At 39.1% G+C, this 13956-nt stretch overlaps 1 protein-coding gene across 4 annotated transcripts in view; it reads right to left on the bottom strand.

Annotated features, from left to right (window-relative positions):
* PRRC1 (proline rich coiled-coil 1) overlaps positions 1–13956 on the bottom strand; it is a 73674-nt gene that overhangs the window by 36815 nt on the left and 22903 nt on the right. For all 4 annotated transcript variants that reach the window (XM_053701634.1, XM_053701633.1, XM_053701635.1 and 1 more), the window contains exon 8: positions 13665–13767. In XM_053701634.1, coding sequence (XP_053557609.1) covers positions 13665–13767 — 103 coding nt within the window. The remainder of the gene's footprint in view (positions 1–13664; positions 13768–13956) is intronic.

Below are 13956 nucleotides of genomic sequence, written 5' to 3'. Positions count from 1 at the left end.
GCGTCAGAAAGCTCTGTATTTGTTCTAGCCCCAGAGCTGTCTCGCTTATCTTGTAACCCTGGCAGTTTGGACAATACCTCTGTGAGGGTAGTATTCATAACTGCCGCCATGTCCTGTAAGGTAAAAGAATTAAACGCGCTAGATGTACTTGACGTCACTTGAGCGGGAGTTATAGGTTCTGACACATGGGGAGAGCTGGATGGCATAATCTCCCTTCTTTCAGTCAGAGAATCCCCTGGAGATAAATCTTTAAGCGCCATAATATGGTCTTTATAGTTTATAGAACTTTCAGTACATTTGGTACACATTCTAAGAGGGGGTTCCACCATGGCTTCTAAACATATTGAACAAGGAATTTCCTCTATGTCAGACATGTTTAACAGACTAGTAATGAGACAAGCAAGCTTGGAAAACACTTTAATAAAAGGTGAAACAGCAATTAAACAAAAACGTTACTGTGCCTTTAAGAGAAAAAAACTAACACTTAAACTACAAAACAGTGAAAAAATATAGTAAAGTCTTTGAAATTTTTTACAATGTGTGTAAGGGACTAAAGCAACATTGCACCCACTTGCAAATGGATGATTAACCCCTTAGGCCCCAAACCGGATTTAAAAAAACGTTAAAAGACAGTTGAACACCCTGACACAGCTCTGCTGAGGCTCCTACCTGTCCACAAATACGATTTTGTGCAGAAATAAACCCCTTGTAATGGTCCTCAGGTGTCAGAGGACTCCTCTAGGGAAGCTAGATGTCTCAGTCTGAATTAAAACTGTGCATTTAGAGCGCTAAAATAGGCCCCTCCCACCATGTACTGGATGCCAGAGGGGCCTTAAGAAAGTACTCCTAGGAGTATCTGATTAGCCATGTGGAAACTAGGCCCCAAATAGAGTTATCTCCCTCAGAGAAAAAAACGTCCTATTTATGAAATCATGTAAACGTTTTGTCACTAAGTAATATAAGTATTAACATGAGTATTACCCTGTTCATGATCCCAGTCGCTGTTAAATCACTGCATCAGGCTTACCTCAAGTACACAAGGCTCTGTCAGCATTTTCTAGAACTCATTTCATCTCTCTAGAAATAAAAATACTGAACATACCTCAAAACAGGTAATCTGCAGACCGTTCCCCCAACTGAAGTTGTCCCATACTCTTCAGTTATGTGTGAGAACAGCAGTGGACCTTAGTTACAAACCGCTAAGATCACCAAACCTCCAGGCAAAACTCTTCTTCTAATTTCTGCCTGAGAGTAAAACAGTACAACGCCGGTACCGTTTAAAAATAAACTCTTGATTGAAGGTAAAACTACACTAAGTCACCACATATCTCTTGATACTTCCTTTCTTGTCAAGAGTTGCAAGAGAATGACTGGGGGTGGCAGTTAGGGGAGGAGCTATATAGACAGCTCTGCTGTGGGTGTCCTCTTGCAACTTCCTGTTGGGAAGGAGAATATCCCACAAGTAATGGATGAACCCGTGGACTGGATACAAGAGAAAAAAGTTACTTATTTATTGACTGACCCTTTAAACCGATATGAAAAACAAACGTTTCTTGTTATTCAGACAGAACACAAACAAAAAACATAATTTATGCTTACCTGATAAATTCCTTTCTTCTGTAGTGTGATCAGTCCACGGGTCATCATTACTTCTGGGATATTAACTGCTCCCCTACAGGAAGTGCAAGAGGATTCACCCAGCAGAGCTGCATATAGCTCCTCCCCTCTACGTCACTCCCAGTCATTCGACCAAGGACCAACGAGAAAGGAAAAGCCAAGGGTGAAGTGGTGACTGGGGTATAAATTAAAAAATATTTACCTGCCTTAAAAACAGGGCGGGCCGTGGACTGATCACACTACAGAAGAAAGGAATTTATCAGGTAAGCATAAATTATGTTTTCTTCTGTTAAGTGTGATCAGTCCACGGGTCATCATTACTTCTGGGATACCAATACCAAAGCAAAAGTACACGGATGACGGGAGGGATAGGCAGACTCTTTATACAGAAGGAACCACTGCCTGAAGAACCTTTCTCCCAAAAATAGCCTCCGATGAAGCAAAGGTGTCAAATTTGTAAAATTTGGAAAAAGTATGAAGCGAAGACCAGGTTGCAGCCTTGCAAATCTGTTCAACAGAGGCCTCATTCTTGAAGGCCCAAGTGGAAGCCACAGCTCTAGTAGAATGAGCTGTAATTCTTTCAGGGGGCTGCTGTCCAGCAGTCTCATAAGCTAAACGAATTATGCTACGAAGCCAAAAAGAAAGAGAGGTAGCGGAAGCTTTTTGACCTCTCCTCTGCCCAGAGTAAATGACAAACAGAGAAGACGTTTGTCGGAATTCCTTAGTTGCCTGCAAGTAAAATTTTAGAGCCCGGACTACATCCAGGTTGTGCAGTAGACGTTCCTTCTTTGAAGAAGGATTTGGGCATAAAGAAGGAACAACAATCTCTTGATTGATATTCCTGTTAGTAACTACCTTAGGTAAGAACCCAGGTTTAGTACGCAGGACTACCTTATCCGAATGAAAAATCAAATAAGGAGAATCACAATGTAAGGCTGATAATTCAGAGACTCTTCGAGCCGAGGAAATAGCCATTAAAAATAGAACTTTCCAAGATAACAACTTTATATCAATGGAATGAAGGGGTTCAAACGGAACGCCCTGTAAAACATTAAGAACAAGGTTTAAACTCCATGGTGGAGCAACAGTTTTAAACACAGGCTTAATCCTGGCCAAAGCCTGACAAAAAGCCTGGACGTCAGGAACTTCTGACAGACGTTTGTGTAACAGAATGGACAGAGCTGAGATCTGTCCCTTTAATGAACTAGCAGATAAACCCTTTTCTAAACCTTCTTGTAGAAAAGACAATATCCTAGGAATCCTAACCTTACTCCAAGAGTAACCTTTGGATTCACACCAATGTAGGTATTTACGCCATATCTTATGGTAAATCTTTCTGGTAACAGGTTTCCTAGTCTGTATTAAGGTACTAATAACTGACTCAGAAAACCCACGTCTTGATAAAATTAAGCGTTCAATTTCCAAGCAGTCAGCTTCAGAGAAGTTAGATTTTGATGTTTGAAGGGACCCTGTATCAGAAGGTCCTGTTTCAGAGGTAGAGACCAAGGCGGACAGGATGACATGTCCACCAGGTCTGCATACCAAGTCCTGCGTGGCCACGCAGGTGCTATTAGAATCACTGATGCTCTCTCTTGTTTGATTCTGGCTATCAATCGAGGAAGCAACGGGAAGGGTGGAAACACGTAAGCCATCCTGAAGTCCCAAGGTGCTGTCAGAGCATCTATCAGGACTGCTCCTGGATCCCTGGATCTGGACCCGTAACGAGGAAGCTTGGCGTTCTGTCGAGACGCCATGAGATCTATCTCTGGTTTGCCCCAACGTCGAAGTATTTGGGCAAAGACCTCCGGATGAAGTTCCCACTCCCCCGGATGAAAAGTCTGACGACTTAAGAAATCCGCCTCCCAGTTCTCCACTCCCGGAATGTGGATTGCTGATAGGTGGCAAGAGTGAGACTCTGCCCAGCGAATTATCTTTGATACTTCCATCATAGCTAGGGAGCTTCTTGTCCCTCCCTGATGGTTGATGTAAGCTACAGTCGTGATGTTGTCCGACTGAAACCTGATGAACCCCCGAGTTGTCAACTGGGGCCAAGCCAGGTGGGCATTGAGAACTGCTCTCAATTCCAGAATGTTTATTGGCAGGAGACTCTCCTCCTGACTCCATAGTCCCTGAGCCTTCAGGGAATTCCAGACGGCACCCCAACCTAGAAGGCTGGCGTCTGTTGTTACAATTGTCCAGTCTGGTCTGCTGAATGGCATCCCCCTGGACAGGTGTGGCCGAGAAAGCCACCATAGAAGAGAATTTCTGGTCTCTTGATCCAGATTCAGAGAAGGGGATAAGTCTGAGTAATCCCCATTCCACTGACCTAGCATGCACAGTTGCAGTGGTCTGAGGTGTAAGCGTGCAAAGGGTACTATGTCCATTGCCGCTACCATTAAGCCGATTACCTCCATACATTGAGCCACTGACGGGTGTTGAATGGAATGAAGAGTGCGGCAAGCACTTTGAAGTCTTGATAGCCTGTCCTCTGTCAGGTAAATCTTCATTTCTACAGAATCTATAAGAGTCCCCAGGAAGGGAACTCTTGTGAGTGGAACGAGTGAACTTTTCTTTTCGTTCACCTTCCATCCATGTGACCTTAGAAATGCCAGCACTAACTCTGTATGAGATTTGGCAGTTTGAAAGCTTGAAGCTTGTATCAGAATGTCGTCTAGGTATGGAGCTACCGAGATTCCCCGCGGTCTTAGTACCGCCAGAAGAGCACCCAGAACCTTTGTGAAGATTCTTGGCGCTGTAGCCAATCCGAATGGAAGAGCCACAAACTGGTAATGCCTGTCTAGGAAGGCAAACCTTAGGTACCGGTAATGATCTTTGTGAATCGGTATGTGCAGGTAAGCATCTTTTAAATCTACAGTGGTCATGTACTGACCCTCTTGGATCATAGGTAAAATTGTCCGAATAGTCTCCATCTTGAACGATGGAACTCTTAGGAATTTGTTTAGGATCTTTAAGTCCAGGATTGGTCTGAAAGTTCCCTCTTTTTTGGGAACCACAAACAGATTTGAGTAAAACCCCTGTCCCTGTTCCGATCGTGGAACTGGATGGATTACTCCCATTAACAAAAGCTCTTGTACGCAGCGTAGAAAAGCCTCTTTCTTTGTCTGGATTGTTGACAATCTTGACAGATTAAATCTCTCTCTTGGAGGAGAGTATGTGAAGTCCAGAAGGTATCCCTGAGATATTATCTCTAGCGCCCAGGGATCCTGAACATCTCTTGCCCAAGCCTGGGCGAAGAGAGAAAGTCTGCCCCCCACTAGATCCGATCCCGGATCGGGGGCCCTCAATTCATGCTGTTTTGGGGGCAGCAGCAGGTTTCCTAGTCTGCTTGCCCTTGTTCCAGGACTGGTTAGGTTTCCAGCCTTGTCTGTAGCGAGCAACAGCTCCTTCCTGTTTTGGTGCAGAGGAAGTTGATGCTGCTCCTGCTTTGAAATTACGAAAGGAACGAAAACTAGACTGTCTAGTCTTGGCTTTGGCTTTGTCCTGAGGCAGGGCATGGCCTTTACCTCCTGTAATGTCAGCGATAATCTCTTTCAACCCGGGCCCGAATAAGGTCTGCCCTTTGAAAGGTATATTAAGCAATTTAGACTTAGAAGTAACATCAGCTGACCAAGATTTTAGCCACAGCGCCCTGCGTGCCTGAATGGCGAATCCTGAATTCTTCGCCGTAAGTTTAGTAAGATGTACTACGGCCTCCGAAATGAATGAATTAGCTAGTTTAAGGACTCTAAGCCTGTCCGTAATGTCGTCCAGAGTAGCTGAACCAATGTTCTCTTCCAGAGACTCAATCCAGAATGCCGCTGCAGCCGTGATCGGCGCAATGCATGCAAGGGGTTGCAATATAAAACCTTGTTGAACAAACATTTTCTTAAGGTAACCCTCTAACTTTTTATCCATTGGATCTGAAAAAGCACAGCTATCCTCCACCGGGATAGTGGTACGCTTAGCTAAAGTAGAAACTGCTCCCTCCACCTTAGGGACCGTTTGCCATAAGTCCCTTGTGGTGGCGTCTATTGGAAACATTTTTCTAAATATCGGAGGGGGTGAGAACGGCACACCGGGTCTATCCCACTCCTTAGTAAAAATTTCAGTAAGTCTCTTAGGTATAGGAAAAACCTCAGTACTCGTCGGTACCGCAAAATATTTATCCAACCTACACATTTTCTCTGGTATTGCAACTGTGTTACAATCATTCAGAGCCGCTAACACCTCCCCTAGTAATACACGGAGGTTTTCCAGTTTAAATTTAAAATTTGAAATATCTGAATCCAGTCTGTTTGGATCAGAACCGTCACCCACAGAATGAAGTTCTCCGTCCTCATGTTCTGCCACCTGTGACGCAGTGTCTGACATGGCCCTAATATTATCAGCGCACTCTGTTCTCACCCCAGAGTGATCACGCTTACCTTTTAGTTCTGGTAATTTAGCCAAAACTTCAGTCATAACAGTAGCCATATCCTGTAATGTGATTTGTAATGGCCGCCCAGCTGTACTCGGCGCTACAATATCACGCACCTCCCTCTGAGCGGGAGATGTAGGTACTGACACGTGAGGCGAGTTACTCTCCCCTCGTTGTTTGGTGAAATTTGTTCAATTTGTACAGATTGATTTTTATTTAAAGTAGCATCAATACAGTTAGTACATAAATTTCTATTGGGCTCCACTTTGGCATTGCAACAAATGACACAGGTATCATCTTCTGAATCAGACATGTTTAACACACTAGCAAATAAACTTGCAACTTGGAAATACAATTCAAATAGAATAATATTAAAACGTACTGTGCCTTTAAGAAGCACAGAAGATCTATGACAGTTAAAAATTAATAAATTGAAACAGTTATAGCCTCAATCCTTGTAAACAACACAACTTTAGCAAAGGTTTAATCCCATTAGCAAAGATAACAATTTCTGAAAGCAGGAAACAAATTACAGAATAAAAGTTTTTATTTCAGTCAAACTATAATTCTCACAGCTCTGCTGAGAGAAATTACCTCCCTCAAAATAAGTTTTGAAGACCCCTGAGCTCTGTAGAGATGAACCAGATCATGCAGGGAATACAATGAGTTGCTGACTGAAATATTTGATGCATAGTAAAAGCGTCCCTCCCCCACACACACAGCAGTGAGGGAGAACAGAAACCGACAGAAAAAACAGATTTAAGCAACTGCCAAGTGGAAAAATGGTGCCCAAACATTTATTCACTCAGTACCTCAGCAAATGAAAACGATTTTACATTCCAGCAAAAACGTTAAACATAATCTCTAGTTATTAAACAGCTTTATGTCTTTCTTACAGTGTAATTCTAGTGAAGTACCATTCTCCCAGAATACTGAAGTGTAAAGTATACATACATGACATTATATCGGTATGGCAGGATTTTCTCATCAATTCCATTGTCAGAAAATAAAAACTGCTACATACCTCTATGCAGATTCATCTGCCCGCTGTCCCCTGATCTGAAGTTTACCTCACTCCTCAGATGGCCGAGAACAGCAATATGATCTTAACTACTCCGGCTAAAATCATAGCAAAACTCTGGTAGATTCTTCCTCAAACTCTGCCAGAGAGGTAATAACACACTCCGGTGCTATTTTAAAATAAACTTTTGATTGAAGATATAAAACTAAGTATAATCACCATAGTCCTCTCACACGACCTATCTAGTTGCTGGGTGCAAGAGAATGACTGGGAGTGACGTAGAGGGGAGGAGCTATATGCAGCTCTGCTGGGTGAATCCTCTTGCACTTCCTGTAGGGGAGCAGTTAATATCCCAGAAGTAATGATGACCCGTGGACTGATCACACTTAACAGAAGAAATTTACTTCTATTATAAAATTTGCTGGGTTCCCATGATATTCTGTGTTGGATACATCTAGAGCAATACATAGCAGCAAATAGAGCTGCCATCTAGTGCTCTTGCAAAATTATAACATTCATGCAAAACTGCTGCCATAGAATACTCCAAAAAAGGGCCGGTTCCTAAGCATACAACCTCTTTTTTTAAGGAAAGATACCAAGAGTACAAAGAAATAAAATGATAATAGAAGTAAAATTACAAACTTGTTTCAAATTGAGTGCTCTATCTGAATCACAAAAGAAAAAAATTGGGTTTCATATCCCTTTAAGATTCAGGCTGATCAGGTTTTTCATATTTAATAAAAAAGTCAATGTCTATTAGTTATGGTAATTGTATTAATAGGATATTTGTAGAAGTTTGGGACATAATACCCATATGCTTAAACACTTGAAAGTGATGAAGAATTACTGTAGAAAGATAAGAAGAAAATATCACCTGAACATCTCTATTTAAAAAAACGTAAAGATTTTAACCTCAAAATGTCTTCTGCTCACAATATTAGGTGCTCATTGAACAGATGTAGGCTGAAAAAAACAATAGCCAATCAGCAGTGCTGAGGTCATGCTTTGCTTTACCATCATCTCATTTCATAGTAAACTTACTTAAACCGAGTAGGAAATAACATGACTGTGCCTGCACATGCCAGATGCATGCTCCCTTGCAAGACCCAGGGACTAGCATCCCGATTGGCTGCTTAAAATCCCTTTACAAAGGGATGTGGCTTCTGAGGAAATTTTGAAGTAAAATATATTTATTTTTCCATAGAGATGTTAATGTAATATTTTCTAGTCAGCTTTTATAGCTATGCTGCCTCACTTTCAAGTGCCCCTTTAAATGATTTTCATTCTCTCTCCATCATAAGTTATAAACGTGGCATGTATGGTTGCTCAATCATGCATATATTTTGTGTACAGTAATGGGCGTCCTTGCCCCCCTCCTGGATTTTTTCGCCAGGTAGAAAGTCAGGCACACTTTTGCAAGAACACAGCTAGATTAAAACTTACTCTTCCATTATGCTTTATATCTAGCTGTGTGCTTGCAAGAGAGTGCCAGACTTTGTGTGTTATAATATTTTTGTTCTGTAATTTTCCCTATGGGTATTGCACCCAGGCTGGTCTGGGTTTGACTGCCTACGTTACTGGTGAGAACCCAGTGAGTTTGGCAGTATAGTATATTGGCTCCTAGATTTGCAAATCATATTTGTTAATCCCTGCCTCATATTGAAGCAGACTTACACATGGTAGCTCATTGGCATCAAGAGTGGGTAAGTCTGCTTCGCATGCTACCACTGATATTATACTTGGGTTTTTTTTTTTTCTTCAAAGTCATGAAAGTCACATTATGACAATGTTTTTTTGTGTAAAAACAGAACAAGAAGACATAGATGAATATTTCAAGACATTGGTATAACTAATAGAACTAAGAAGAAGGTCAAGCTACTCAACTGAAATAAGACAACCCACACCTAATTTGAGTTTGCTTCCTGCAGTAAGTGCATTTATGTTTGAGGTCATTTGTACATAGTTTAAAGGGACAGCCAGAGTGCACAATAACTGTCCCTAACAGAGGAAAATTGTATTTGTACTCTGAAATGCCCACAGGTCATCTGGTTAATTATGTTCAATTTAACTATTAAAGAAAAAACAAGTTTCACTTTTCGAATAGAAGCAAATTGGAAAGTTTTTCAGAATAGCATATCTGAATTAAAGGGACATTCCAGCTGAAAAATGTTATTTATTGCAAAGAACTCACACATTTGTTTTTAAAGAGATATAGATATAGATATAGATATAGATATATATATATATAAAAATCAAACAAATTAGTGATACTTAATATATTGTTTCCACTAACACAAAATGCCTTTTCGAAGTCCTCACAAAAAAAAAAACTCCCATCATGAAAAAACTTGTTTTCAGGCTTATGTAGGCTGCTGACGTTGTCCAATCATTTTTATTATGTAAATTAGTCACCGATAGCCAGAGTGCAAGCAAGCTCATCCTCATTTGCTATCGTTTACCAGTAAGTGTTAGGGAGGTGTCTGATTTTCATCAAAAGGCTTTTTTATTGAATATTTGTATTTATTAAAAAAGGTATTAATGCGCACAAACAAACAATCACGTCTAAATACACACACGCAAAAAAAAAAAAAAAGACTGATGAAAAAATTCTGAAGATCTGAACCTGATCAACAAACACTCTCCAGAGCTCTATAGTAATCGAGTGGTTGTGCTGCGTGTATATTTAGACAGGTGATTGTTTGCATTAATACCTTTTTTAATAAATAAAAATATTCATAACTAAATATATAGTAATTTCCAGATATCCTTGTTTGGGAACTTCCAAAACGCTATATAGAAATTAAGCCACTCGCAGTTCCCAATATGAAGCAGCGAGCTGGCAAACTACAAAGCGGAACGGAGTTGTGCGGTTTTGTAATGTCACAAATGCACTGCACAGTCAATGCTCGCTAATGACGCTCGCTCACAATGTGCATTCATGGCTGTAAATCAATACGAACCAGAGCATCGGCTGAGGTAAATGGTAGGGTGGGTGGGGGAATAAATAAAAAGGCAGTGGAAACTTTTTAAAAAAACGAAATACCTTAAGAAACAGTATTTTAAAATACACTATATTGCAAAGTTGCATGTTTTAAAGCAATATTAACATTAATTAATAAAAAAGCACTAGAATGTGCCTTTAAGAAAGTTTAATTTAGTCTTTAGTGTCCCTTTAAGAAAAGTTCCTACCTCAACTCCTTCTGTTTGTAAAATAATCTTTGAGCTCAGCAAGGACTGTTGTAGTGTGGGTACACCTGACCACAGCAATAAAACACGTTACATTGCAAAGTTCAAAATGTCCCATTAACAACATTTCTGGAAAATATCCTCTTATTGCCCATATTTTACACACTTTTGTCACGTTCCTGTAAAATATAGCATTTCAAACATATTAAAGGGACTAGATTTCACCCACCCCCCCAAAAAAAAAAAATTAGATTCCACCAGCTCTATATTCCATAATATTAAATAAAAAGGAGGACCCTGAATAAGTTAAAAATTAATTTAAAAAACGTAAAAGTAAATGAACAGTGTATCCTAGCCAGCAATCTCTCATATATATGCTATATTATTAACACAGTTCCAAGTAGGGAAAAGGGTTCCATCAAGAGACATCGAAAATCATGTTCATGCAAAGTGTAGAAAATACCACTTTAAAAACTATAAAAAGATAAGCTAACTAGTGGCCACTAGGAACTGGATTGATGTATAGTTCTAAGATGCATTAACAGTAATAAAGCTGTATATTTTATTCAAAGTGCAGAATTTTTACATGAATGCGCATAACCGCAATATTAAACTTCCAGAAATGAACATCATATAAATGTGCATACAAAACGATCCGCAGTCACTACAGCCACAATCTAATAAGCACAATCCACACAGCATTCATAACCTTTAAAGCCTTAACCATTAAACATCAATGCTGTAAAAGTAGCAAACACCTTATAATTTAAATATTTTCTACAGTTGTGCAATAAATTAAAGAAACATGAAATCTTGATTCAGATAGAGTATACAATTTTAAACAAACTTCCCAATTTACTTATATTAACAAATTTGTTTCATTTTCTTGACATCTCTTCATTGAAGCAGCAGCAATGCACTACTGGGACCTAGCTGAACACATCTGCTGAGCCAACGACAAGAGGAATTTACGTGCAGCCACCAGCTAGCTCCCAGTAGTGCACTGCTGCTCCGGAATCGACTAAGGTACGATTTCAAACAAAGGATAAAAAGATAAAACAAATTAGATAATAGAAGTAAATTGGAAAGTTGTTTAAAATTGCATACGCCGTCTCAATCATGAAACAAAAAAAAGTTAGGTTTTTATGTCACTTTAACATAGTAGCGAGTTTGTTGATATATCATACTCAAACTACCGTATTTGGAGCAGCCACTATATATATTCTATTTTTCTGGAGAACACACAACTAGCCATGGTCATTATGTTAGCAAAACAGCCATTATTTTGTTGTTCCTTTTCTAGTAATCTTTGTGGATGCCAATTAGAGAGATATGTGGCAGGGTTAGGCTCGTCGTGTGAACTTTGAGTTCTTGGAAATGTAAATCCTACAATTTGTATACTAAAATTACAGGAGATGGGAGGAAAATAATAAAAAGTATAAATCACAAAGTTGATTTACTACACGATTAAACATCATCCTTTTAAGGTGAGTAGTATACCAATGAAAAATGAAGGAACATAAGCTTTCCAAGTAAAACTGAAGGTTTAGTAGAACACACACGACAATTTTCTCTTGTTAGTGAATAGCATGTATTTTATTAATTAAAAAACATCTGATTTGATCATTTGAATTGCATGTATTGAAGAAGTTCTTAACAGGCATCTAGCATCAAAACCATTTTCACTTTTATTCTACATTAGGAGTGATGCAAAGGTTTCTATACACATCATTGCAAAACTGATCTTTGCACACAAAGATGACCACTACTGTCCGATCATAGAGCTGTAAAAGATTAACATAAATCTCATCTTAAAAGGGATAGTAAATGTAAAAAATACATAGTGCAGAATTATGTAACATTATCTTAGCAACAGCTTTAAAAATCTAAAGATTTTAGAGATTTTACCCCTCAAAGTTGCACTTACCTGGTCTCCTCTCCAGGCTCTTCTAATCACGTCTTTTTCAAAAGCGCTTTGTAGGCGTGCCGTCTAATCACAGCACACCCGATCAAGCTATTGAACTGAATGTAGCTCGCTCCCTCTACTAGACCAACATTCTTTTTTACAATTACTATCCCTTTAAGGAAGCTGTGTATTTGAATTTACCTGGGATGTTTGACAAGACCTGCTCTCACACAGTTGGTTGAACAAGAGTGGGGGACTGGGGTGCAAAAGTGATCATAAATTCTGACAGATGATGAAACAATATTAATGTTAAAATAACTTTTTTTTTACCATTCCTGCTACAAGATATAGAAAAGGTGGAGGATGCAATTTGAAGCTTAATCTAAGATAAGACTTTAAGATGACTAAGGTGTAGACTGTCCCTTTAATGAGCCAATCAAGAGCAGCATACATGCATAGCTAAGGGCTTTATGTCCTTTTAAAGAAGCAGTAACATTCACTATGTAAGTACAGGCAGTCTTCGGGTTACAGACATCCGACTTAAGTACAACTCGTACTTACATACAGAGAAAATAGAGCTTTATCGACAATCCTTCTTTCCAGGATAATCCAAAATACTGAAAATCCAATTGTCACAAGGACAGAAAGTGATGTGAAATTTTCTGAACAGGGGCTCAGATAGCAAAACAAACTTTATCCTATGCTATCCAAAACAAAAAAAAAAAAATGTTTGGCTAGAGTTTCACCTAAAAAAAAAAAGTGCCTGTTCCACCTTACATACAAATTCAACTTAAGAACAAACCTAAAGTCCCTATCTTGTACGTAACCCGGGGACTGCCTGTATATATAAAACAGGAAACCAACACACAAAGCAAACTTTACTTTTTTACCTCTCTTTCTTAAACAGAAACAAGGTAGGTCAACAACTCCCTGCTTGTTAAACTTTGCCAGGTTGGTTTAATTTTTAAACCAGGAACTGTACAGATAACCGCCCATTGTTAAACCTACTATTGACACAACATTTTCTGCTTTAAATGTTAACGTTTTTTTTTTTGTTTTGTTTTTTAAAGTTAAAAGGGACACTGAACCCAAATGTTTTCTTTTGTGATTCAGATAGAGCATGCAATTTTAAGCAACTTTCTAATTTACACCTATTATCAATTTTTCTTCGTTCTCTTGCTTTCTTTATTTGAAAAAGAAGGCATCTAAGCTATTTTTTTGGTTCAGAACCATGGAAAGCACTTGTTTATTGGTGGGTGAATTTATCCACCAATCAGCAAGAACAACCCAGTTTGTTCCCCAAAATGGGCCGGCATCTAAACTTACATTCTTGCATTTCAAATAAAGATACCAAGAGAATAAAGACAATTTGATAATAGGTGTCAATTAGAAAGTTGCTTAAAATTGCATGCTTTGTCTGAATCACAAAAGAAAAAAAATTGGGTTCAGTGTCCCTTTAATTGCACCTTGAGCCAAACCAGCTATTGCAAGATTTTTCCATTTCTCATTCAACTAACCTGCTGTATATATTCCTGTGGAACTGGTGTTGCTTGAGTAAAGGTTTCTAAACGTATGCCATGAACTGGGTCATCCACAATTATGCAGCCAATATCAAACCACCTGAAAACACAATGGTATGTTATTAAGTCTTCAGTTGTAATAAAGAGTTCATATAAGATACTTTATGGACACAGCAGTCACAAAAATTATTATAATATTTTTTATTAATGACTTGGAGCAAGGACTAAATAGCAACATCTATATTTTTGCAGATGATACTAAGTTGTGTAAGGTCAGTGCAGAATGAAA

Source organism: Bombina bombina, chromosome 2, assembly GCF_027579735.1.
Source record: "Bombina bombina isolate aBomBom1 chromosome 2, aBomBom1.pri, whole genome shotgun sequence".
Lineage (NCBI taxonomy): Eukaryota > Metazoa > Chordata > Amphibia > Anura > Bombinatoridae > Bombina > Bombina bombina.
The sequence above is the reverse complement of the archived record's forward strand: the minus strand, read 5'-3'. Positions and strand labels throughout refer to the sequence as shown.